Here is a 27,661-nt window from a genome sequence, read left to right as displayed (position 1 = left end):
CAGTTCCCGATCCCCGACGTCATAGTTTCTCTCTGCAGGGGACAGACGGCGGGAGAAGAAGGCACAAGAGTGGAGCTTACCGTCCTTCCGTTGCGACAGAACCGCTCCAACCCCTGAGTCGGACGCGTCGACCTCGACCACAAATGGCTGCGTGAGGTCGGGTTGGATCAGGATGGGGGCTGAGGCGAATCGTTTCTTCAGTTCTTGGAAAGCTGCCTGAGCTTCTTTGTTCAACTGAAAAGGAAGCTTGGGAGAGGTTAGCTGGGTCAGCGGCAAGGCAACTCGGCTGAAGTCCCGAATGAACCGCCGGTAAAAGTTGGCAAATCCAAGGAAACGTTGCAGTTGGTGCCTATTAGGAGGTTCCGGCCACTCAACAACGGCTTTTACCTTCACAGGGTCCGGGCGGAGGTTTCCTTGGTCGATTATGTACCCCAGGAATGCAACGGTGGAGACGTGGAACTCACACTTTTCTCCTTTGACGAACAATCGGTTTTCGAGGAGTCGTTGCAGGACCTGTCTGACATGGGTCTCATGCTCGGATTGGTTTCTGGAAAAGATCAGGATGTCATCTAGATAGACAAAAACAAAACGGTTAATGAAGTCTCTGAGCACGTCGTTCACCAGGGCTTGGAACACCGCAGGGGCGTTAGTGAGACCAAAGGGCATGACAAGGTACTCGAAGTGGCCGAGGTGGGTGTTGAAGGCGGTCTTCCACTCATCGCCCTCACGGATGCGAACCAGATGGTATGCGTTTCGCAAATCCAGTTTGGTGAAAACAGTAACCCCCTGGAGGAGCTCGAAGGCAGAACTGAGGAGCGGCAGAGGGTATTTATTTTTTACTGTGATGTTGTTTAATCCGCGATAGTCAATGCATGGCCGGAGGGTTTTATCCTTCTTTTCGACAAAGAAGAAGCCTGCCGCGACTGGAGAGGTGGAGGCCCGAATGAGGCCGGCAGCCAGGGATTCCGTGATGTACTTGTCCATAGCGTCCCGTTCTGGAAGTGAGATGCTATATAGCCGACTGGTGGGTAAAGGAGCTCCCGGGAGCAGTTCGATAGCACAGTCATAGGGTCTATGCGGAGGGAGTGACTGGGCGCGGGCCTTTTGAAACACCTCAGCTAGGTCGTGATAAACAGAGGGCACATTAGTTAAATCAGCTGATTCCAATACCCCAGAAGAGGGCGTTTCAACGCTTGGAGGCGAGGCTGCTTTAAGGCAGGTCATGTGGCAGTCCTCCCCCCACCCAGTGACACGCCCCTTTAGCCAATCTATGTGAGGGTTGTGCTGTTGTAGCCAAGGATGGCCGAGAACTAGTGGAGTGCGAGTTGCTTTAAACACCAAAAAACAGATTTCTTCAGAATGATTGCCAGAGAGGGTGAGCTCGACAGGCTCCGTCACCAGAGTGATGTCCGGAAGGCGTTGACCTGACAATGCCGTAACACGTAATGCATGAGGCAGGGGCTCTAATAGTAACCCAAGTTGCCGGGCTAACTGACAGTCAATAAAGTTTTGTTCCGCCCCAGAGTCGATTAACACCGATAGGGAGCGGCTCTTAGAGTGAATGGAAAGCGTGGCCGGTAGTGTTAAACGGGGAGGAGCTTCTTCCTGGCTCAGCTCGCCCACCAGTACTCCTACCATCACTGGCGGGCGCGCCCTTTTGCCCGCGAAGGGCAGGTAGCCACAACATGTCCCCTGTGACCACAATAGAGGCACTCACCAGCGGTAATCCGGCGCTGACGCTCCGCCGCGGTGAGATGGGAGCCGCCCAGCTGCATGGGTTCCTCTCCGTCCCCGCTCTCGTGAGTCCGGGAGGGGCCGGCATCCGCCATGGCGCCGGTGCCAGAGATTCCCGCAGCCTCATGGAAGTTGTAGTTCCGCTGCGACCGGCGAGCCCGTAACCGCTCATCCACCTTAATGCACAGGGACATTAGCTCATTAAAGGAGGCAGGGAGATCACGCATGATTAGCTCGTCCCTTAATTCTTCTCTGACATTGTTCAGCAACGTGCTCCGTAGCGCCTCCTGATTCCACCCAGCCTCTTCTGCCAGAATCCAGAAGTCGATAGCGTAATCAGACATGCTTCTCCTACCTTGTTTGAAGTTGAGGAGACGGAGAGCAGCGGCCTCTGCCCCGGTGCCTGGGTTAAACACATTCTTAAACTTGGAGAGAAAGTCAGCGTAGGTGATGACAGGATCAGAGTTTAACACAACCTGGGCCCACTTTAGCGCACGGCCCCTCAGAAGTTGAACGAAATAAGTGATCTTCGCCCCATCGTTGCCATGAAAACGCTGCAGCTCGCGAAACGTCAGAGACACCTGAGCCAAAAATCCGGCGCATTTGTCAGACTCACCCGAGAATGGTTCCGGTGTGGGTAAAGGTCCGTCAGACGGCGTACCAACCCGCGGTGAGCTACCTGACGCTACGGCGGGCGGTGCCGCCTGGGGAGCCGGGCTGGGCGGCTGGGGATTCCCTGGTTGCGCATTTCCCTCCAGCGGTATTAACTGCGCCACTGCCAGGGTCAATGCGGCGACATCCTGCCGTAGCTGCCCGAGCATTTGTTCATGGCGGGCCAGCGCGGCTTCCTGGGCGGCCAGAGCCCGGCCCACGGGGTCCTGTCCTGCTGAGTCCATAATGGCTGGATCGTTCTGTTACGGGTTCCGAAAGAGACTCAGGCGCAGGCCAGGGTTTCCCTTTAAGCGAAGAACAGTGCGTTTATTCACAGTGAACACAATCACCAAGTGGCTATATACAATGTGCAGGGGAAACGGGTCCGGGTCGCCAGGGTCCGTGGGAAACAGGGTTAGGGGAAAAGGTGCTCCACACTTTCTGTACAAAAGCTCCTCCTCAGTCACTCCTCTCAGAATCCGGTTCCAAAAACGATCTAAACACAAAAGGTCGGGTTAGCGGGATAATAACAAAGGGCTTTCAAGATACAGGTTGGCAGATACATAAGTTTGACTGACGCTGATAGTTCAACGATCCAGCGAAGACTAGTGCAGACTCGCCATCTAAGTAGTGCAGTAATCAGCTGGGATCAGCGGCCGGTGTGGTGATGAGCAGGTGTGTGGGCCAGCAGCGGGAGCCCGCAGTGAGCATCGCCGTGGCGAGAGAGAGAGAGAGTGAGAGAGAGAGGGCGAGAGAGCAAACAAACCACAAACATATTGCCCAATAGAGGATTGACCAGCAGGGCACAGGGACCATGACAACTTCATGCACTTCATGTTTAACTGTTTTCTGTCATAAATATCCAATACTTCATTTAGATTAAATCAACACCCACACACAAGTTGTGAATCTATGTGTAAAGTCAGTGGCACAGAAAAACTTGTACTATGTGTGATTCACTTTTCTCAAAAAATGGGTACAATTCCCATAAAGTTTCCTTTTTACGAAGGCTATAATGTTCAGTTTTTATTGATGCTGTCACAGAGGTGTTAATTTAATTATATGGACCGTGGTAACAGTAATAGTTTTGTGCTGGTTAGCCATTTCAAATGTTCTGGCCCCCTCATGCACGTAACCTGAAAGGATAAAAAATAAAAACACTTCTCAACATAAAGAAGTCCAAGACAACAACACAATATTATGAAATACAGATGTTGTTCCAGGACTGCACTGCACAGATAAGCTTCAGTGTTCATTGACTAAAGCCCAATCCCTCTTGGCCCATCACTTGGCCCTAGTCCTCCCATTTCTTTTGGCAATGGAGGAGTAGTGGTCCTTTAGTCCTCTAACCAGGGCGTAGAGGACAATTTAGACAGCTAGAGAACAGCTACCCTTTTAATACCCAAAGAAACAGGGCACCCTACATTATTTGTTAAAACTAATCATTTCTGACCAAAGTAATGTGGCATTGGCTTTCTTTGTCAAGAAGCAGGTAATTTAGGTGTTAAGCTCCATTTACTCCTATATATTGAGAATTATCTCACAAACAACTCCTCCGTGAATTGAAGCCAGTTTCGGTACAATGGGATTAATAATACAGCTCTTCATAGAAAGTCTCTTAGGAAATCTGAGAGTTTGGCAATACTGTCAGGGTTGCAGAGATATTATCAAGTCACTAGCCACAACATTGTTATCTATATAAACAATCATAGTCAAAAAAAACCCCCAAACAAACCATCTTTGACTCAAATATTCACGATTCTACATGAATGAGTTATATGCAGTTAATATTACAATAATGAACCTGCTACGTGAACATTTGTATCGCAGTTGAAGGGTGCACTACCTGGACTCTGCTAAATAAAAGATGGCACTTAATTAGAGTTAGGGTGGGATTACTCGGCACTACGTCCCTGCAGATTAGACTTCAGAGAGACACCCTGGCCCTCAGCCTAGTGACAGGAGGAGCTTTGTGGAGCTGCAATCAAGAGCCCTCATCATGAATCTGCATTCCCACTATGAGGCACTACAAGCTTAGGTAGCCTTTGAAGTGTGAGAAGAGAAGGATTGGCACTCTGTCAGGCTGACTTGACCGACCAGTTTTTTTAAGCATTTTTCCACCTCTCCTGTATTTTGACCTCTTTGTCTCACTTTTCCGACTTTCTACTTCCACATTTTTCTAAGCTCGCACTGCAGTTCAGGTTATTCAGAGATTAGAGCGTGTTGTTTATTTTAATCACATCTAGCGCAGATATGTAAACAAGCAGCACCTGTATTCGTGCTATGCCAGTCTCGCAGTTATGGATGAATATAAAATAGCAGCCAGCTGGTTCTCCGTTTGATCTGTCCAATAACAAAGCCTGAGCTACCATCCCAGCTATTCCTCCACAAGCCTGCATTAATGCAGGTTTTCTGGGAAATGTTTAAAAACATAGATGTCTCTGTGGTTATCATTCTAATTTAAATCATGATGAAAAAGCAGCAGCATTTCAGCAGGTTGCTTTGAGAGCATTGTGCACGTATGTGCTTGTTTGAACAATAAATATGTATTTCTTTCCTCTAAACAGTGGACACACCACTCTGACCGTGACCGGCACCAATCTGGATGTAGTTCAGGAACCACGCATCAGAGTCAAATATGCTGGGCATGAATCTGTCAATGTGAGTGTAAAAACTGCTGATTTATAGTTATATTTAGTTTTTAAAAAGCATACGTCAATAAATTTACTCTAAATCTGTGATTTGTTATGATTGTATTTAGACAGATTCAGTGCTGTGGTATAATCATTTTTATAATGTGATTGAAGAGGAAGAGGTTTGGGGAGGAAAAAAGAAGTGAGAACAGGTTTACATAAAGGATCATTCCAAAAGAAGATTTAAAAAATGATATGGATGAACAACTCACTTTTGGAGGTGATTTATGGAGCTAATTCTGCTCGCCTGAACTGCTCAGGCAGGTCGCTCAAAGTGATTGATTGTCCTTTGGGAGCAAGTTTTCCACTTCTTACTAGTCATGGATTTGCTTTAGGACTGCACCCTGGCAGAAAAGATAACTATTGCAGAGATGCCAGAGAGAGAATGATGGCATTATTTGCTTGCACGAATGTAAGAGAAAACAAGGACCTTCAGTTTTTGTGTTTGATAAATTAGGGTGTTTTTATGTGGAACATGTTGTATGTGAGAAGTTTGTCCAGAGCCAATTAAATGATGTGTTAACGATGCCAGCCCAAATTTTCAGCCAGTCAATTAAAGCTGCATGTTCGACAGTGTTACTGGCAAAGCTGAGATCTGAAGGGATTAAAGTTGAACTTTAACCCGAAACGGCTGCTAGAAAAGGGTCACTGGTGAATTTAATGAGGGCAGCATCTTTATCACACATATCTCGAAAACATAACTGGAATTACTTGAAAATGTTAAGAATCACAAAAGCATTTAATTTACTTCAAATAGCTTTCTGTGCAAAACTAGATCTGACTAAAGCTAACTAGAAACTGGTGTCAAGCTGGTGAAATTTAAAGGGACAGCTCATTTTTAAAGGAGACTTTGAAGAAGTATAGGGGCGAAAAAGCCCACAGAATTTCACTCTCGTAATCGAGTGATTGGCTTAATATGAAACAGATTCTAGTAGATATTATTCTGTTAATATGCAAGTTGAATAGGATTTTAAAGGGTCTAACATCTGGATGTTCGAAATAACAGGATAGTTATTAGTAGTATAACATTTGGGCACGAAGTGAGACATCTGTTCAGATCTATTTAGCAAAAATGGTTCCTACATATATAAAAACTACAAGTGGTGCTTCATTAATTGCTGTACTTAATTTTCCTTTGAGGTTAAATGAATAATTACTGGAAGATATAAAACTTGTATATCATAATACGTACAGTCTGGCTGCTGTAATATTTCACTCACTACATTGTCAGGTTGTGGATAATGTGGTGTAACTTAAAAAACCTGATCTGATTCTTCTCCAGGTGTGCAAAGTTCTGAACACAACCACCATCAGCTGCTTCGCTCCATCTCTGAAGGTGGAGTACACCACAGACCATGAGACAGTGAAACATGTGGATGAGTTTGGATTTGTCTTCAACAATGTCCAAGCTCTGCTCACCTATAACAACACAAGCTTTGTCTACTACCCCAACCCTTACCTGGAGCCCCTCAGCCTTTCGGGTGTTTTGGAGCAGAAACCTGGAGCTCCCATCATACTCAAAGTAAGTTGATGGAGAGCTTCCCAGAAATGAGTCTAGTTTCAGTTCCCATTTCAGAGTAAGGCAAAACCTTAAAAACACTAAGTGGCTTTCATAACAGCATTTGTTTTATCTTCAGTACACATAACCTAATGTAATTCTATCCTTGTGCTCAGTGCTATAAATAGTCTGTTGCTTGATTCAGTGATCAAAAAAATCTTATCCCATTTGATCAGATTTTATTTCTTCCACACACATCAACCCCTCTGTTTCCCCATTAATTTTTATGCCTTTTTAATAAATAATTCAGACCACGGTGGACATAACTGCTGACTTTTTCTGTCTGATGTTCTTCTCCCTGTGAACTCAAATGCTTCCTGTCAAAGAACGGACAACACTTCTTTTGTACTTTTTAAAATAATTTTTTTCTGCCTTACTTTTCTTCCCTTTACTTTCATGTGCCACTGCAAGGAAGTTAAATCTTTAGCTACGTTTGCCAAGAGAGAACAGCATGGCATATTGGTTTGTGTCTTGAAGTAATCTGCCTTTGTTAGCTAAAATAATTTAGCAGCTTTCTTGCAAAAAAAAATAAAAAATAGACTCTGTGGCAGTCCGCAGTGCAGTACAGAAACTGACAGAAAGCCTTCTTCGCAAGACAAAAGCCAAGGCAAAGGGATGTGATCAGTGCTGTTTGTTTTGTCTCTCAGCAAGAATATGCAAAAACTACCCAAGCTGAATTTCATAAAACTTGGTGGAAAGGTGCAGAATGGGGACCAGAAAAACCAATTAACTTTTGGTTCTTTGCAAACTTGCAAAGTAGCGCCTAGGCCCTGGCAGGTGATGTGCTCTGTGAATGCCCTTATAGCTGTTTACACTAACTCCACTGATGCATAAACATTGAATGATGCTAAAGCATACTATTTTTCTGGTGAACAGTTGCTTGTCTGGTCAAATAGTTCATGCACAGAATCATGTTTTTAATTGGATCTCTTAGATCAAACAAATATTGTTTTTTTTAAGATTCTCAGTACAGAGTTCAGGTTTAATGTTTGAGCTGTTTGGTCTTAAAATGTGAAATGTGCTTGATATATTTAAATTTTATATTATATGTTGCAGGGACGTAACCTGGTGCCATCTGCATCTGGTGGAGCTAGGCTCAACTACACGGTGCTGATCGGGGATACACCTTGTTCTCTTACTGTGTCGGACACTCAGTTACTCTGTGAGCCACCAAACCTCACCGGGCAACACAAAGTCCTGGTCAGTTTCAACTCTGTGCCTATCCGGCAATTCTCTGTCTGTCTGTCCATCTGTTTCCCTGTCTGCATGAATGTGGGTCACTCTCTGCAGGTCAGTGCTTGTCTGTATTTGTGGGTCATTGACAGGCTTTCACTTAGTTGTTGGCTTTCTGTCATTGTTTGTCACTCATGGTCTAGTAGGTTCCAAAGTAGCGAACATTGCCTTCTACAATTATTGACATGCACTCTTGCAAGTATTGACAGTAGAGCTATTAAAAGAAAAGTAAGTGTGTGTGCCTGGATATTAGTTTATTCAAAGGCAACTATACAGGCAAATCTTTAACATTTGATGTGATCATTTTATTTATTTTTTGGCTTTGCCTTTTTTTGAACATGTTTTAAAGATTTTATTGAAAATCTTTAAATCTTTCAATTTTATCGTGCAATTATTCAGGTTCAAGTCGGCGGACTCCACATCTCTCCAGGAGAGGTTCACATCCGATCCGACAGCCTGCTCACCCTTCCTGCTATCCTCAGTATCACAGCTGGAGGAGGGCTGCTCCTCATCGTCGTTGTAATAGTTCTGCTGGCCTACAGGCGGAAGTCACATGAGAATGACCTCACTTTGAAGCGCCTGCAGATGCAGATGGACAATCTGGAATCCAGAGTGGCTCTGGAGTGCAAAGAGGGTCAGTACGAACTAAAAGATAAAAATATCTTAAATCCGCTCAATCATATTCCCAAATTAACATGAAATGTATAATTGCATTATATTCTTTTAAAAGCTTATGTCAGAATTATGTGTACAAAATGATTTACAGTGCTGTGAAAAAGCATTTGCCCGCTTCCTGATTTCTTATTTTATTGCATATTTGTCACACATGTTTCAGATCACATGAGAGCTCAGATAACCTGAGATGTGAAAAACGTAATCCTCCCTCTTTGTTAAATCGTGAATTAGCTGTGATTAACCACATTTTGTGAAAAGCTGACTTCAATTTTACTAGCTACACTCAGCCTTGACAGGACTCTTTCTGACAAATTGAATGTGCTAAAAGATCACAAAAAGAAACACATCATGCCACAATCGAAAGAAAAATGAGAAACAGAGTCACTGACATCAGTCTAAAAAGGGTTACAAAAGCATTTCTTAGGCTTTGGGGCTCAACTGAACCAGAGTGAGAACATGGAAGAGCGCATTGATGACTTGTCCAAGAGGTCACAAAAGAACCCAGACAGCATGTAAAGACCTGCAGGCCTCTCTTGCCTCAGTTGAGGTCATTGATTAATGATTCAAAAATAAGAAAGAGACTGAGCAAAAATGGCATTCATAGGAGACCTCCAAGTTGAAAACCACTGACAACCAAAAAGAACAAAGACATATCTGCCAGAAAACATCCGGATGATCTCCAAAACTTTTAGGAAAATATTCTGTGGATAACTTTTTGCCCTTAAAAATGACTCATTTGAAAACTGCATTTTGTATTAACTCGGATCATCTTAGGCTAACAATAAAGCTTGTCTGATCTGAAACATGTAAATACGACAAATATGCATATAAAACAATATCCCATCTGCCCCCCGTCATATTTCTTTTCAAGATTTTCTTATTTAATCACTAGTGTACATATATTTATATTTATAGATACATATATATTTAGTCATCTTTTCTCTTTTACCACGTCTCTCTAATATTTTGCTCTTTACTATTTTTCTATTTATTTTTTTATTTTATTATATTTTATTATATTTTCTTCTACTGTACCATGCTGCTGAGTGACTGCTGCTTGTCAAACACATTTCATTGCAATGTTGACCCTGTGCTAACTTGCATATGACAAATAAAACTGAAAACTGAAACCTGAAAACCCCAAAAAACTAGGCATATGCTTTTTCACAGCACTATATAAGGTGGCTTAATTAAAAGATGAGCAAAATTATAGTTAATATTCAAGCTATAGATATCAAATTTCAAAGATGCAAATGTAAAAGTTTTTTATTTGGAATTACTGTCTTACACTACTAAAATGTTGGGCAAAACATTTTATACATGTGTCATGTGCAGCCTTTGCAGAACTACAGACTGACATCAATGAATTAACCAGTGATCTGGACAGAGCCGGCATTCCCTACTTGGATTATCGCACTTATGCCATGAGAGTTCTCTTCCCCGGTATAGATGATCATCCTGTCCTCAGAGAACTGGAGGTGAGGAACCTTTGAAGAAGAGGCTGCAACACTTGAATGCAGTGTCAACCATTTTTCTGACGTCTTGACCTTAAAGCTTCAGTATACTCCAAAAATAATTGCTACTGGCTTTTTGGCCAAAGCTGTCAAACTGTCTGTGAGAATATTCACATCAGTTTGAGGTCAAAAAGTTTTGGGCCGCTGCCCATAAAAAGCAAAAGAATATACCTGATTAAAATTTGACTGCACTCTATTTCAAGGTCACTTCCAGTGCTCCTGCTATTTTCACATCCCTGACTGGTAGGGCTGTTCAGACCACTTGAACTTGCACATTTGTAATGCCTGCTGAATCTGCTCCACTGTGTCAAAACACCAACCATGCAACTTGATTTCCATTTTCGGGAAGAGAATGGGAAGCAGTTTGAGTGGAGACTGTGGCTTTACAATTGACTGGTGCCACTCCTAACCTGGGGCGCCTTCTTCTAGCTTGGGCACTGTGGAGACCAAACTCACCACCAGTAATTATCCTTGACATAAAGGTTGAGTCAGTTTTGCAGAGAAGTAGATTTTTGCTTTCGAGTTCGAGGTCCCTGCACATAAGTGGACAGAAAGGGACTTCAAGGAGGAAATCTACTGTAAAACAGCTGCAAAGCTGTCAATGGTGCAGACCTTCACAAGAAGTGTCCTTATAGCCAAATTTTATTAATGTTTTTAATTTGAGTTTTTGACTGCAGCTCATACTGGGAATTTTTTGCTTCCATTAATCTCTGAGCCTTCTACTGGGTTTGAAGTCATTTCTGTTTCTTAAAATGTATTTGAAAGAAGTGTTTTCATTATTGTCTCAAAGGATAGGCAAATTATTTAATTTTTGAGGCATTCTCTATTCAGTTTTTAAGAAAATCTGGAGAAAAAAAAGTATTTGGCTTTTAATTTTTTTGTGTAAAAAAAAAAAAAGAAGAAGAAGAAGCTTGGAATGTAAAGGTCAAGGCTGATGTTACCAATTAAAGATAGTTTAATCAAGATATTATTAGGGTACAAATTATAGCACTTCTTAAGAACCAATTAACTCTTTAGAAATCCTCTGATTGCACTTGACACATAACAAAGGTTCTTTATTTAGTGTAAAAAAGGTTTTTATTATTTTTTATATATTCCTTTAAATCTACACTTTTAAGGGTGGGGCAGTTCTCTACGCATTTGCATAACCTTCACTCACTTCTAGGCAAAGGCTTTAGCAACACCAGTAATTCTGGTTTGTACCGACCCTTTGAAGGGGAGAATTTCTACTCTGGTCTGTATTTCTGTTATAACTCATCCATGAGTGTGTACCATCTAATGAGCGCACTCACCTTTCTGTGTGTGCAAAAATGCATGATGCGTGCAGGTGCCAGGGAGCGGACAGGCGAATGTGGAGAAAGCCTTGAAGCAATTTGCTCAGCTGGTGAATAATAAGGTTTTCCTGCTGACATTCATACGCACACTGGAGCTGCAGCGCTCCTTCTCCATGCGTGACCGCGGCTACGTTGCCTCGCTCATCATGACCGCTCTGCAGGGACGGCTGGAGTACGCCACAGACATCCTGAAACATCTGCTCTCAGATCTTATAGAACGCAATCTGGAGAGCAAGAACCACCCCAAACTACTCCTCCGCAGGTAAGCAGAATCATTCACAGTGCTAAAACCCAATTAACAAAAAGCTGTGTAACATACCGAGTTATTTTTTGTCAGCTGAAAACTTTCATTTCCAGTTCTTTGGTAAAATGTAAGACGCATAAATTTAAGGTAAAACTGCAGGACAGAACAGAACATGAATTCATTTATTTAAATTGATATCAGAGAGAGTGGTCCTACTGAGCCACAGTCCTGTGGCTTTTGTGGACAAAGCAGAATTTAGATCTCTAATCAGATCTCAGCTGTGCTTGCAGAAAAGAAGAAATCAGTTGTTCTCCAAAATGTTTAAAGAAAGTCCCTAAAAGCTAGACATGCAAGAAAGTCAGAAATTTGAAAAGCCCATTAAATTTCGGTTGGGAGGTCATGTCGGGTACATCATTCAGTTTCGCAACACTGGACTCCCTTTTTTCTCTGTGGTGAGAGGATTAAAACTAGAGATTTTTTCGGTCACAAACCCGACCAATTCTGATCAATGCTGCTTATCTTTTGGCATAGATAATTCCTTTGTGCATTGTTCTTTCCGGCCCAGTTGCTGCACTTCTGATGGTTGAATAACTAGGCCAGTAACGGGAAGCCCACCTTTGTACAGCTTTGTTTTGTGCAGCAGTGTGAAACATCCGCTATGAGTCTGAGAAACAGGATGCCTGAGCAGACAGGTGAAAGACAGGAGTGTTAAAAGTGATAGAGAGTGGGAGGGACTGGCAGAGGAGGAGAACCTAATGGGGAAGAGTGAGTGCAGCGGCAGCAGAGTTGTTGTCAGTCTGACTTATCTTCTGTGTGCCACTCATGAAACATTCAGCTGTAGCTCACATTTCTTTCCCCATCACCTCTCCTCTTCCTCCCTTCTCTCGCCTCTCTCCCTTTTTCCTCCACCTCTGGTTATCTGCCGATTGTTTTCCCAGTGCTGAGACCGGCCTACTGAATGTTTCATGAGGTCTTAAAAAAAGGGGTGGGGGGTGGGGGGGTTGCTCTCACAATCTGACGCACACTCATTAAATATAAGGATGAGTTCACATGGGAGCTAGTACAACAAGAACTTGTTAGCCCAAACATGCAGCTCTTGCGGAAGCACTCTAAAGTTTAATGGGACGCCGTCAACAGTTGATTCAGTGCAGGTTAAGATTGAAATCTGGGTAAGAACAAAAGAAAAGTGCGACAGGTTTAGGACACGGAATTTGTAGCTAAAATGCTGTAGGCCTTGGATCGGATTTAAAAATTGCCACAGAAATATTTTTTTTTACATATTTAGTTAGAATATATGACAGTAAATCATAAATTTTTTACCCATGTGGACTCATATAAAGTAGCTAAGTGCAGACACTGCAAGGAAGAAACAGAGTGACTCAAAGTGGCCTTCAAACCTGTCTCTAAGCAATTATGTCATGACCCAAAAATGCTGGGCACTAGCAGCACTTAACCCAAAGTCTGCTGGAGTCCTTCGAGATCAAGCGGCTATATCATCAGAACTCTCCTTGTTAAATTTTTCTTTGGTTTCAACAATGCCAGGCTCGTCTACGTCTTAAATTATAAAGAATACTCAGACCACTCCAGCTCTCAGAGGGGTGCCTTTGCTAATAAATGAGTACACTCTGTCTTTGTCTTACAGAACAGAGTCAGTGGCAGAGAAGATGCTGACAAACTGGTTTGCTTTCTTGCTCCACAAATTTCTCAAGGTAAAACGAAATCCTTCTCACATCTCACTGCTAAGATGGTGAGAGCTACTATGGTTTCGCTTAAAGTTATTTGCATTGATTCTGAAATAGACTGCTGTGCATGTTTGTGTTGCGGCTGTGATTTTAAATGCCTAATATCGATGTGTTCTAACAACACCCTGGAAGGATAATGGTTACCTGCGAGGTCAAACATGTCTCCAGCTTTGTATAAAAGCTCAATTTTATTATGTTTGATGTGTCATGCTCCAGTTACTCAGTCTCATCACCTCTGCTGATGAATACTGATTTCCATCCTTCCCTTCACTACTTTTTTTATGTCTTCTTTTCCTTTCTCCCACCTTTCAACCTAATCCCTGGGTTCTTTTCCAAAACAAAGGAGTGTGCTGGCGAGCCTCTCTTCATGCTGTTCTGTGCCATCAAACAGCAAATGGAGAAAGGACCCATAGACTCCATCACAGGAGAGGCACGCTATTCCCTGAGTGAAGACAAACTCATCCGCCAGCAGATTGAATACAAGACGCTGGTGAGTCACAAAGACATGGATAGAGAAAGAGAAACAAAAAACTCTCTACCTTTTGTCTGCTTTAATTTTTGTACATCTCTTGGCAAAGTGCCTTGACAGATCCCCAGAAATGTTGAATATGCCAAGGCTGTGGTTATAATTTGATGATTGCTTTGAATGTTTGCATACCTTTGATAAAATGAAATAAACATTCTTGCATAGCCAGATGCCCATTTCGTTAAGCTTAAAATTCGACAAAACATTTTCGAAATTCCATTTTTAAAGCAGTTCACACACTTGCCTCAAAACCCCATACAACAAATATCCTTTTTAATCAAATACTGTTTCCACTGGACATCGTTCACCCAAATTAGTGAAAAAAAAAGTATTATATTAGCTACCTTTACAATTACAAATATTAGACTGAGTCTATATAAGCTTAACCGTCATGTGCTAAACCAGTACATTCACGAGGTAAGACTACCTGGATAATGCAACATGTCTCTTTCTTTTACATTTCTTTTGAAATGAAGCCAGCTGGGTTCCTCCAGCGCCCCATCAGAATAGGTTCCCCCTCAGGCTTTAGCTGCATGGCAGAGCCAGCCAGCGACAGAATGACACCTCTCTGATCGCCATGTCGGAGATTCTGAGAGTCTGTGTCTCATTACTTGTTTAATGCCCCTGCCAGAGCTGCACAAGCACATCCTGGAGGTGTGAAATTACATTTCTGGCCAAGATGCTCTCCACCAGGACAGTTTGGTGAAGAGCAGGTAATGAAAGGACTTCCGTATCAATCAACACATTTCTCTCTGCCTCCTTCCTTTTCTTCCCCCTTCTCTCTATCCTGGATCTCCAGACGCTGAGCTGTGTGAACCCCGACAATGAGAACAGCCCAGAAATCCCTGTCAAGGTGCTCAACTGTGACACCATTACCCAGGTAAAGGAGAAGATCCTGGATGCAGTGTACAAGAACATGCCGTACTCACAGCGGCCACGGGCTACAGACATGGATCTAGGTGAGGCTGCACAGAGTGCAATCCCATTGTGAAGGAATAATTTCAGTACAGTAATTGTGTTATATATTTTGGGGCAAAACTAAGATTGCACTATTTCTGTGGCACATCACATGTGGAATAATGACAGCTGGGGAAAACAGAGCAGAAATCGAGCGTGCCAAATGACAATATACCAAATACCAAATATGACATCTAGAAAGGGCTCCACATCAGTTTCGTCAAGACTCCCCCCCCACCCCCCCTTACCTGTTTACAGCCCTAATCAGAACAACACTCTAACACTGACGTTAAACTGTTCTGACAGTGCACCTACACCTAGGCTTACGCCCACAACATGTCATCCAATACCGAATGACTCGGCACAAATCCAACTGACATGCACCTTCAAAGGCAGTAAATAAGATAACTTGTAGGTAGTGGCTGATCGTGCTTTGGGCTTGTAGTGTTATACCTTAAGGGGCTTTTCCAGGCTAGGGATTTGGAGAGGATCAGTTTCTCTTTGTTGCTTTGGGCAGCTTAAAGCTCTGTGAAGACACTGTCATTTTTATTTTGTTCACAGAATCACAATCACTTTAATTGTCAAGTAGAAATGCACAGGAAGCTGTCTTGGTGACACTTTGGTTGCTACACTTGACAACTTGCAGAGTTTCAAAGAATAAAATATAGTGCGAAAGGATAACATGACCTCAACTGCAGCGCCAAGGGGCAGACAAATGATCGACATTTGACAATATGTAACTGTCAAAAACTTGGGATACCAACATTCCTCAAAGTGCCATATGTCACACATTTATTATTGATTGTATTTTCCTACAGAGTGGCGGCAGGGCAGAACAGCTCGTGTGGTTCTGCAGGATGAGGACATCACAACAAAGATAGAGAGCGACTGGAAGAGACTCAACACCCTCATGCACTACCAGGTCTGTTAATAACAATCATACCACGACTACAAGTAAAAACTGATTTTTGAGTTTATGAATAATTCAGTTATTTGCGCCCATTACAGTGTCTTATAATCAAGGTGATATGCTAAAACTTGCTTGTTTCTCCGACCAACGGTAGAGTATATAAAACGGATTCCAATCAGATAACCCACATCTGAAATGAATGACTTATTACAACAGCAGAATATAGTTAGACTTTGGCGTTCAGACTCCACTCTCCAAAGTTAAGTGATGTGTAAATATATGGATTGGTAAAGGGGAAGAGGGTCAGCAATTTAGCACAGAGATAGATGGGAATTTTTGCAGCTTAAGCAGACCACCAAAGTGGGAGGCAGCTTGGTTTATAATACAGAGTGAGGCATGTGTATGTCCTAGTGTTCCCCAAAGCATACAAGCCTGGGACAGGGAGAGAAGCAGTAAGAAAACATAAAAAAGCATCAATGCATATCATGTCAACATATATTACAATGATTTTGGCAAATGCTGCATGAATAGAAGGATGTGGGGTGGGGGTGGGTTGTAAAGCAGCTTACAGAAGGATAGCAACAAAAAAAATCCTACCTTATAAAATAATGGATGAGTAGCCGGGTATCATTCGCGCAATCAGCTGGTGTCGGCTGTCACTGAGATCAACTGTTATCAGCTTATTTGCTGGGATATTGGGTTTGGAGATTGACTTTATATCCAGCCTGAACCAATACTAAGTGCAATAAAAGCAAAAGCAAAAAAAACCCCTCACATGTGAAAAAAGACGGCGGAAATGTTTGACATTTTAGTGACTCAAACATTTTTAAAATTAACGTCTGTCGACTGACGCTTTACTTCAGCTCTAATTACCTCAAAGCTTGTAAAAAACGATTGCAATTTTATACCTGGAAAGTCTGAATTTTTCAGACGGATTACTCAGTTGCTCACTAGATATTGTTGATGAAGGGCAAAGTATTACTCATTTACATTCATCTCACTCACCTCATCACTGCCTACATTTTTTTCCAACCTCGTGGTCACAAACACACTTAGTCAACCAAACATGCACTTGTGTGCCCGTCTCTTTACAACACTTTTTTTTCCTTCCCAGCTCATAAATGCGACTACACAGGTCACTAACCTCAGATGAGTCATCCTGTTCCTTTGTCAGTCAAATGTTCATCTACACTGTCAGCTTTGGGCCAACTGTACCATGCACAGAGAAAACATACTTTTCTAAAAACACAGAGACCAGTAAAGACAAAGAAAAGCCACATTTTCTGCACTAAAAGTATGTTTTGAGAGGAGAGAATGCATTCTGTCTTATCTCTAGAGGAGATAAACAATTTAGCTCTTTCATTTTTAATCTTTCGACTAGCTAGGAAATGCATGTTTTGTCGCTAAGCTGAATTTGGTATTCGCTATAATGCAGCTTTTGCAGAATAGTGCAAAGCTAAGTCTGAATGTGGAATTTCTCTCATACTGCGGATAACCGGTCTTCATCATAGCTCATAGAGCAGAGCTACAATATTCAGCATTTCCCCAGTGCTGTTCCACAGACAGGATCTAGGACCGACACTAGAAAAAAGTGCCTGTATTGTTATGTGAAAACATTTAGCAGTCTATTACATAAATATTTCACTTTACTTACATGCTGCAAAAGATTAAGCTAAGTTACCATGAGCATCACTGGAGGGCAATGTTGAGTTAAGTATTGATGTGAGAGTTTAGAAAAAAACCTTTCATGCATTTAGTTATGATCATCACCTACTTAAATAAGAAAGGACCTGAACTCAACTACAAATACAGAAAGGGCTGCAAATACTACACCTCCAAATATATGATATAGAAAGGCACAGTGTAGCAACGGTAAAAGTGTTTCCTGGGGCTGCAGAAACATCATGGTTGGAATTACTTTGGTTTACAACACAATGCATGTCTTTGCTGAATCCATCAATTTTTTAGTTTGGTCATTGTTTGGGCTACTTGCAGAGTATTTCTTTATTTGGGTGTTTGTAGCATCTGCAGTGTGTTGAGTTCTCCTGCAATTTATATTTGGTACAGTAATATAAAGCTGTTCCAGTAGATGCTGTGCTGCCTTTTATTTTCATCTATCTGATGATAGTGGATTTTTACAGGAGACTGCAGTTGAACTAAAAGCCTGTCTTTTATAAATTTACAAAGCCCACAGAGGACATTCAAAACCTTTCCGTCATAATTCTGAAAATCCTTGGCTCTTGGTTTGAAGCTCAAAAAATATTTGGAATTCCTGCCATGATTACTTTTGACCAACAGCTGCTAGCAAAAAATTCACAAGGCTCTACCTTTGTTTTTCAGGTATCTGATCGCTGTGTGGTGGCCTTGGTGCCCAAACAGATGTCCTCTTTCAACATTCCTTCTTCAGCCAGCTTCCCACGCAGTATCAGCAGATATGGTTAGTACTGCTTAGGAAATTCAAATACTTAATATTCATCCACCTCACAGTAGTGATGCACCATCTGTTTCTGTCACTTATCAATCTGCTGTAAAGCACATTAGTTGACACTGTTAGAAGGCATGTTAAATAAAGGAAGCATGATAGTCTAGAAAAAATATTCAAGAAATATTCTGCATTTACAAAAGCAAATCAAGTATGTTGTTTATTAGGTTTTATATATAAGCTGACATGGAACTGTCTTTTCACTTCACGTTTCTATACAGTAGGTATAACACAAGCTGACCTGATCTTAACGTCAATAAAATCATGCACTTTACATAAATGTTTGTCGTTGGGTTTAATATATTCCTTTTAAAAACACAAGAACTTCAAGCGATGCCACACTGTAAGTCGAAAAGCTGAAAACACAAAACACTTAGTGGCAGAAAGCGAGAACCATAGAAACCATCTCTTTAATGAATGAGTGTATGTCTGCATCATTATTATGATGACCGATGAAATAATGACAGCACCTGATTATACAGTCAAAACACACACAGCCCACCTGCTCACTTCCAGATTACAACGAAGACTGTCAACCACTTATTTAGACCTGAGAAATCAATGTGACGTTCTCTTTGTTTGTGCTCCAGTCTAATAGAGTGATTATCAGATATATAATGTACATTTACAAACTGAAATATTTTAGGAATTGTGCATTTTTCTTTATCATCTATTCTTTAACCATCTAGGTGTGGATGTATCGTTCCGTTCCACCCCCACCAGCCCTGACAGCCCCCACTCCCGTGTGCCTATGCTGACCCCCGACCTGGAGAGTGGTGTCAAAGTTTGGCACTTAGTCAAGAACCATGACCACGGGGACCAGAAAGAGGGCGAGCGAGGCAGCAAGATGGTGTCTGAGATTTACCTGACACGGCTACTAGCAACAAAGGTACCACATAACACATGCTGCAAACTGTGGTAACGGTGAATAGAAAAAAACAAACATGGAGAAAACATTTGTACTCGGAGGCCTTTATTTGGTGATTTTGAAGTTTTCATGACCACTCAAAGTCCTTTGCACCACAGGAAAAGTGACACATCCATTCCTAGAGAAATTAACTAATTAACTTAATGTAGATGTCTGTGGTAGGAAACGTCATCATTTGTAAAAACAACAAACAAAATATTCACAAAAAACAGAGCAAATCTCCATTCTGTTACTTTTCAGGGAACGCTGCAGAAGTTTGTGGACGATTTATTTGAGACCCTGTTCAGCACTGTGTGTCGAGGCACTGCTCTGCCTCTCGCAATTAAATACATGTTTGACTTCCTGGATGAGCAGGCTGACAGACATGGCATCCATGACATGGACGTCCGCCACACATGGAAGAGCAACTGGTGAGAAAGATTTTTGATTTCTCATAGTGCTGTTGTCTACTTACAGCCTAAGATAATAAACTTTTCAGCAGCACTTTTAGCTTGTTACAGAAATAGCTTTCTGTAACAATCGTAATATATTTTCATGTTCTAGCCACAGTCTTACACAACTGTTAAGATTATCTTATCAAATATTTTTTTTCTGTTTTGTTTTTTAGAATTGTATAGTATTGTTTTGATTGTATAGTAGAGTATAGAGTTGTTAAATTTTGTAGGTCATCTGGTTTTATCTTGTATGGGTCAATGGCTCTCAAGGAAGCAACTCCTATTTCTGGGAACAATCTGTAATTCCAAATTATCTTTCAGTAGTCTTCTAATCTCCATGTTTTGAAAAGAAAAAGTCACTAAAAGGATGATTAAAAGGACATTTCATGATTTCCTTTTGCAAAATAGCCTTGCACAGCCTAAAATATATATTTTTTTTACGTTTCTGTATAGCCGCTATTCTCAATAGCCGCTCTCATTCACTTTCCTCCATTAATTTGACAGCATCTGAATGGGGCGGCTGCAACGCTAAATTAGTACCCAGGTCACTTTTCAGTAAAAGCTGTGATGACAGGCTTTCTAGGTGTGAGCTAGTAATATTTACTCTTAATCACTTTTAACAGAAGACCAGTCTGAATGCATGCAGTCACATTAATGGATAAGCACACGGAGCTTTAAAAAGCACTTGCTTTTTCTCCATTCTGTGTGGCTACCATTGATATGTCTGAATGAAGCCATTAGGAACGTAAAAGTGACATACTTCTGGATGACAAAATGCAGTCACTTTAACAGATTAATGAAGCCAGCAGTGTTATCAGTTTTCTCTGAAAAGTGCTCATTTGATTCTCCCCCCCCCCAGCCTTCCCCTCCGCTTCTGGGTAAATGTGATCAAGAATCCCCAGTTTGTGTTTGACATCCATAAAAGTAGCATCACAGACGCCTGTTTGTCTGTGGTGGCCCAAACCTTCATGGACTCTTGCTCAACATCCGAACATCGTCTGGGAAAAGACTCTCCCTCCACCAAACTACTCTACGCCAAGGACATACCACATTACAAAAGCTGGGTAGAAAGGTGTGTATGTGCAGGCTTTTTTATAATTATGTTAAAATTATGTTTTGTATACGGTAGATAAGTATATTTATAGGCAGCTTTTAGGCCTAAATGTTTTCAGGTAAGATGCTGCATATTATAAACTGGAATTTATCAGTGTGAATTTTAAAAAGTAAATAAGATATGGAAGAAACACCCTTCAACCATGTTAAGAATGTTGACATTGCATTCTTTGTCCACTTGTCGGCCACTCTAAAACTGTGATGTATTGGAATATTGGATTTTTAAATCATCAATATCTTTATCACTATCCTGTATTGATCAGGCGCTAACTTGGGAGCATTGACAGACATCCAGCTCCTCACCAGAACGTTGGTTGCCATTGGTTTCATCAGCAATACTATGTTTTGTCAGAACCACCACATTTATTAATTTACTCTCACATACACAGAGCGCCTTTCATGACTCTGTAAGTTTTATCACACCACAGTTCCATATCTTTTACACCTTTGCCATATAAAGCAATAGTGTTGCAACCTTTGTTAATGCAACTCTAGGGACCCATTAGAAAGTCTAGCTAGATCTTCAATGGTGCCTTTACGAGCATGACAAAAAATCCGTCTTTAAATGAAATAATTGTTCTTTAAGTAATAATAATAATCTCACTCATTTGTTAATTATCATATTAGTAAAAGATCAAGGTCAGGTCTTCATCATTCGCCGACATTTTTTAATTCAGTAGTTGCAATAAAAATATGTAGAAACAATGAAATGAGTTGTGCACTGCATGTAAAATTAAACTTCTTCGATGCATGCAGCAAGGCAGGGCATTCTTTATATACACATGCGATTGCTCAGAGTTATGAGTCCAGATGGGTTTTTGTTGAAACCTTTAATGATGAACATAATCTTCCTAAGGCTCTTGCTGAGGCTCAGTTTGTGTATCTGCATATGGAAATAAAAAGCGTGTTCGTTTATTTTTGAATACATTGTCTGCATTACTACATGACTAAACGCATGAGTAACGCTTTCCTTGTTTTCTATGCTGCAACACCTCTGATTTACAGGTTCCCGTGTCGAAGCATATTCTTTTCAAAACAGACCGATTCCATGTGAGAAGAAAAGCTATGGTATGCATCACTGTGCCCTCTACACTGACAGTGCGTGTGTGTGTGTGTGTGTGTGTGCGTGCGTCTCCTCTCAGGTACTATGCTGACATCAACCGCCTGCCTGCCATCAGTGATCAGGATATGAATGCCTATCTGGCTGAACAGGCTCGCCTTCACTCCAGTGAGTTCAATGTGCTCAGTGCCCTCCATGAGATCTACGCATATGTCAGCAAATACAGCCAAGAGGTGAGGCCCAGTCAATACACTTTAAACCAGTAATGTGCACCACATGTTTTTGCAGTATTACCAATTGAAGTTATCAATTTTGGAAGTCAAAGCAGCCATAATTAATCATTTATTTATTTATAAATAGCAGTGTCTTGATTCCATTGCATTGAACTTCCAGAGAGTTATAAGCCAACTCTTCAATTTTCTGCAGTTTGGGACACTTTAACGTCTCTCCTGCCATTGTTTGATTTTAGGAATCTGACTTCTTTTAGCCAATACTTTCTTTTATTGTCATTTATTTTAGCAGCTAAAGGGGCAGATAATTCCCTCAAAAATGGAGACAAAAGTAGAGTAATTACTGGAGTTAAATTGGTCAGCTGGACACAAATACATCTCTTAATACACGCCAGTCTTGTTCTGTGAATGCTGGGTGTGCGGACAGGCAACTGTTTGCTAACAACTTACCAAAACACGGTTTTAATTTTGAGCCCTCGTAAAGGTCATGGCTGATTGCAGAAATCAAACGGGCAAAAAACAAAACAGACTGTGTCGAATTTAATGAATTCATTTTGTGATAATATGCTGGGTGATTTTCAATTAACCAATAAAAGAATTACTGAGAATGCCGCTAACAATTTCCAGGAACACGAAGTGTGTCTTCAAATTGTTTCTGTTGTCAGCTAAAAGTGCAAAACTAATTTATGCGACAAACTATATATACATAGTAAGGTAACAAGGATTGAGTGAAACTTATTAGCGTTGAGTCCGCGGTCAAACATAAGTAATGCATTCAGAACAAAGACGGAAACAACACAATCATAAACAAAAATTAAATAAAATCTAAAACAAAATCTGACCCCATGACATAACGCGTGCGTGCTAATTTACTACAGCTGACCGGTGACATGCTTTGTGTCCTTATGGCCTATATCTCTGTGTGTTTTAGATCATTGAGGCACTGGAGCAGGATGAACAGGCCCAAAAGCAGAAGCTGGCGTATAAAGTGGAGCAGATCATCTCAGCTTTGTCCACAGAGAGCTGAGAAACACACACGATCCTAAATACTTCCATATACACACATAAACACATTCTGTATGCACACATGATACACAGACACCAAAATATACCATAACAGGGGAATTATAAACACATATGCCTCTCAGATGTGGAAATCAACCGACTTCTGGTATGCATGTGCGGATATATTAAATCACACATACACACAAACTGTTGTGCACAGAGAGACTGCAGTTTTAATGGACCTACTGTATACAAACTGACAGTTACACGTGGATAAATACACGGGTACAAATGTACATACGCAAACCACAGCACACATCAAACAGCAGAACGTCCCAAAGCAAGACTTTTGAATCCAATGTCATTTTTCAGAAGAAATTCCAAAAGGCAAACATCCAACTTCTAAAACACTACTATAGAGGGAGAGAGAAGGAGGATTTAGGCCATCACGGCTGCTGAATTTTCCGCCAATTCTTGTCCGCTGGGTAATGGTTTGCCTTTGTAGTCGGTGGTTATACTAAGTGTGTGTGTGGCATGGCTCTGAAGAGAACACCACTTAATAAAGAATGACTCAACTTGAAAAGTCACTGGAGGAGCTCAAAGACAGGAGCCAATTTAATGGGACAAGACTCAAAGTTCTTTTTATATGTCAAACATGAAGGACACTTATTCGCACTACATATCACAAACTTGGAGTGACATCGCCATTTGTTGCCATTCGGAGCAGAGATGTGCATCTTGCACCAAGTCTTTTTTCTGGGTTTTTAAAGGCTTAAGAGAGAGAACACTTAGGATTTCAGCAAAATTACTTTTTATTTTGCTGCTTGAGGATTTCCATCATATGTGACATCATAAGACATCATATATTTTTTTTCATTTAATGATGATTGTCTGAACTACTGGGTTTTGAAAGAAGTATACAACAGATTTGTCGCTTATAGGTTTAGGGTCTGGCTGTTTAATAATCCAACACCAAGACATCATTACTTTCCAATTTGAAATATGTGTAGATATTTTCAGACCCAATCCCTGGCTCTTCGTGCCAAATATAATATATCTCATGTTTCATTCATATTAAACGCTCCTGTAGAAGCTATTAATAATACATGCCATTGTACGGAAAAGATCCCATTTGAGATAGGACATTTTTTTTTACAGTGATGATCAATAGACCAGTAATTCAGCCATTCAGAGATAAGTGGGGACCAAATTGAACTGCAGTAGAAAGCATGATTAATGATGCTATAAGCCTGAAAGTGGATCAGATTAGCCTAACCTGGCCAACAGCACCCACCCTTCCAGTCTCATCAGTCATTGTTTACATTTAGCGTGATACTTGAAATGCACTCGGTGTACAAGATACCAAGAACACCTGCAGCTCCTGTCAAGTAATCTGGTCAAACTAGATTAGATAAAGGCCTTGATGCTTTTTTGATTTACCAAATGAATCCACTTTGAGCATAATGTGGAAACTAAATGCAGGTTAAAAGCTGAAGTCTGATTTTTTCACCTTCAAAACAGGCGATCTGGATCGGGATTCAGCTCAGTGTAAAGCAGGTGCTCTTATATTTCTTAAACAGAGTGGATATATGATTAACGGTATATGTGACTGGTCCAGCAGTGGGTTCTTGTAAAGTCTGTTTGTTGCTTCACAGCACTAGTGACGCTTTATATCCTTACTGTTTTCGTGCTTTAACGTAGAATTCACGTTTTATTCCAGTTTTATTTTGCATTCCAGTGTACACTTTACCTGATTGCTCGTTGTCCCCCCCTGCTCCTGTAGTTATAGTGCCATATCTAAACTTTAAAATAATTATCTAAACTTCAGCATAACTGTAAAAAAAAAAGAAAAAAAAAGAAAAAAAAATCTGCGACATCACGACTACTTCACAGTTTTAGTTCTGATTGGTTGTTTCACCAATTTACAATGAGGAAACAAATGCCTTTTTATGCTTGAGGCTTCTTATAAAGTCTCTGGAAGTATTACTGCTATCTTCTTAACATTTCCGTACCAATGGAGTTCATTTATCCCCCACAAGACCTTGAATCATGTTATCTACAAGAACAAGATGAACTACGATAAATAATAAGTACATTTCCTGTTAAATGTTGAAATATGACAGAATTCATCAGTTTCATGTGTGGTTTGATGATGATAATTTATAAATGTGTTGTGCAATAAACTGTCAGATGTTTAAGCTGTAATGTTTTTTTAAACTATATATTACTGTATAAATACTGTACATAAAAAACACTCCTATTTTGCAAGCAAAAGATTCACTTTGTACTGTTGTTATACATTAAATGCGCAGCTAATGAAAATGATTTTTGCATTTTTGTCTAATTTGTGGTGACATTTCTTTTTAAAATAATCAGGCTGAACATGATTATTCATTTTCTCTGTATTAAAAGGGTACTACATCCCAAGTCCTGGCTGTAATAGGTCAAATATTGTCTTTATTTAAGAACATTTAACTAAACTTCTTTGCCTTTCATCGTACTTCATTATACATAGTTTACAGTTCTGCATTTTTAACCACATGAAACATCAGAATCATCATAATGTGACTTACTTAATTTGCACAGTGCTTTTTTTTCTCTGACAAAATACTGCTGATGGTAGAGGTGAAGTCATTTTTAACCCAATCAAAACTCTGCCACACATAACTGGATAATCTATTTTTATGGTATTAGTGGACCATTAGCATTCCACTTTAATAATTAAACTTATTGACTTTTCATGGGAAGGCTTTGCAAGACGGTGATGTCACAGGGATAAACTCAAATCCCACGAGAACATACATCATTCATCCTTTTTAGTGTTTGACCCACAAGCAGATAATATTAGCCCTTCAGCAAAGTCTCAAAATATTTTTAAATAGGGTTTTTTAATACGTGTTTTACTAGATTTGCTTCTTAATGAAAGCCATTATTTAGTAAAAGAGTACCTATTTCAACACTAGCACAATGTTATTATTTTAAATATCGTATTATTTATAAGCCTATAACCATGATTGAAATTTTTAGTCATGCAATCAGAATACCATTTTAAAAAGATAGTTAATTTTTTGTTGAATTTAAATGCTCATGGTTGTGTTGCTTTACAGTGTTCCACAGGAAGAGGGTGTTGTATTTCCAGACCCAACAAAGGTAAAGCCTACTTCACAAATCAGCAAAGACCTGTAGAGTAATGGCCTCCAGCTGGAATATTTTCCCTGGAACTAGAAAACAAATGTGAGGAGAATGATCAAGTAATGATAATGCTGTTCCTTCCCCTTTTTGAATTAATCAAGAAGCAATGCCGTTTCAGGGAGTCTGAACTACTGCCATGAGCCAAAAACAGCCAATCATCACTCTATGAGCTCAAGACTCTAATGTAACTTTACTAAAGTACAGTTTGTACTACCGTGATTGTGGTGATGTAGTACGGCATGTGACAAGCATATATGAAGTTTGTGAGTCTTTGCTATAAGCATTGTTCATGTTTAACCCGCAAAACTCCGGACAAGCAGAAACCAGGTGTGGGGGGCTTGCAGTAATACCCAGACTCCACAACTCAAACCTGTCGGACTCATATTGGTTATGATCAGTGTATCAAAAGGGTCCTCTGTACACCTGCCAGGCTCTAACTCTTGCCCTTTTTCACTCTTTACTTGTCAGAGTACCGACACTCAGTTGCCAACAATTCCCCCTCGCACACATTCGAGGAGGATCATTAGGACTCAGACCTCTTCTACTGACAGCTGAGAAAGCTGCAGGATATCAACTTGATAGACTGTGTGCTATAGGATGGTACAAGACAAGTTTATAGAGCAACTATTGTCATCAGACAACAATCACTTTTCATTTAAAAAAAAAAAACAACCTTAAGTTGTCATAATATCTCATTCTGCTTGGACGCCTGATTGACGTAATTAGTCTGAGGTAAAGTAATATGACAGATCATCAGCTTCTCTAGGTAGTCAGAAAATAATGAGGACACTGGCCTTATGCACAGACTGCTGATTTTTAAGACAGCTCTTTCTGCAGAAGGAATGCTGAATGGAGGCCTCCTTGGACTTTCTGTGCACTTGAGCAAATGCGAACAATTCAGCACAGCAGGTGTAAATAGTTAATGGACTGTCCTTAAGCATAAAGTGGGATAAGGCACCAGCTAGGTGATAAGATCACCCCATTCATTAAATAAAGATACTTTTCTTTAATAGAACTGATTCACGGGTCACATTTCCTTGAGCATCTCTTGAATGCAACCTTCAAGCTTTTGAGTGCTTTAAACATTAGCCTCCAGCTGCTTTGATTAAATAATTATTAGTGTGCACACAATCATGTAAATGATGCTTGTTCATTCTCATGACAAAGAAAAGTTGTCTATACTTGGAAAAGAAAAACCTCTTAACTGTGTAGAATAAATCTTAAAGGACCATAACTGCTATCAGTAACAGCTTCATTCACGATTTATTAGATGAGCTCATCCATGACAACATTTTATTTCTTCAATTTGCAGAAGTAATTTTTCATTTGTCCACTAGCAACTCCACAGTCATACTCTCTTATTCGCCACCTAAAACTAACAGCTTAATTCTTTTTATAGGACAAAGTGGAAAATAGTTCAAGGTAATATACACACATATTACATAT

The 27,661-nt window shown here is 40.7% G+C and overlaps 1 protein-coding gene across 1 annotated transcript in view; it reads left to right on the top strand.

The window, feature by feature from the left end:
* Window positions 1-25,385, top strand: part of LOC309707546 (plexin-A2-like) — a 91,097-nt gene extending 65,712 nt beyond the window's left edge. Inside the window, exons 17-32 of the mRNA XM_082534922.1 lie at window positions 4,953-5,046; window positions 6,361-6,600; window positions 7,693-7,836; window positions 8,269-8,503; window positions 9,880-10,022; window positions 11,386-11,654; window positions 13,279-13,345; window positions 13,722-13,868; window positions 14,704-14,863; window positions 15,680-15,783; window positions 18,112-18,208; window positions 18,943-19,142; window positions 19,422-19,591; window positions 20,475-20,687; window positions 21,871-22,021; window positions 22,950-25,385. Coding sequence (XP_082391048.1) covers window positions 4,953-5,046; window positions 6,361-6,600; window positions 7,693-7,836; window positions 8,269-8,503; window positions 9,880-10,022; window positions 11,386-11,654; window positions 13,279-13,345; window positions 13,722-13,868; window positions 14,704-14,863; window positions 15,680-15,783; window positions 18,112-18,208; window positions 18,943-19,142; window positions 19,422-19,591; window positions 20,475-20,687; window positions 21,871-22,021; window positions 22,950-23,045 — 2,530 coding nt within the window. The 3' untranslated portion in view covers window positions 23,046-25,385. The remainder of the gene's footprint in view (window positions 1-4,952; window positions 5,047-6,360; window positions 6,601-7,692; window positions 7,837-8,268; window positions 8,504-9,879; window positions 10,023-11,385; window positions 11,655-13,278; window positions 13,346-13,721; window positions 13,869-14,703; window positions 14,864-15,679; window positions 15,784-18,111; window positions 18,209-18,942; window positions 19,143-19,421; window positions 19,592-20,474; window positions 20,688-21,870; window positions 22,022-22,949) is intronic.
* Window positions 25,386-27,661: the final 2,276 nt, after the last annotated feature.

Source organism: Aulonocara stuartgranti (assembly GCF_965226115.1).
Source record: "Aulonocara stuartgranti genome assembly, chromosome: 5".
NCBI lineage: Eukaryota > Metazoa > Chordata > Actinopteri > Cichliformes > Cichlidae > Aulonocara > Aulonocara stuartgranti.
Note: the sequence above shows the minus strand (reverse complement) of the source record. Positions and strands in the feature narration are given on the sequence as shown.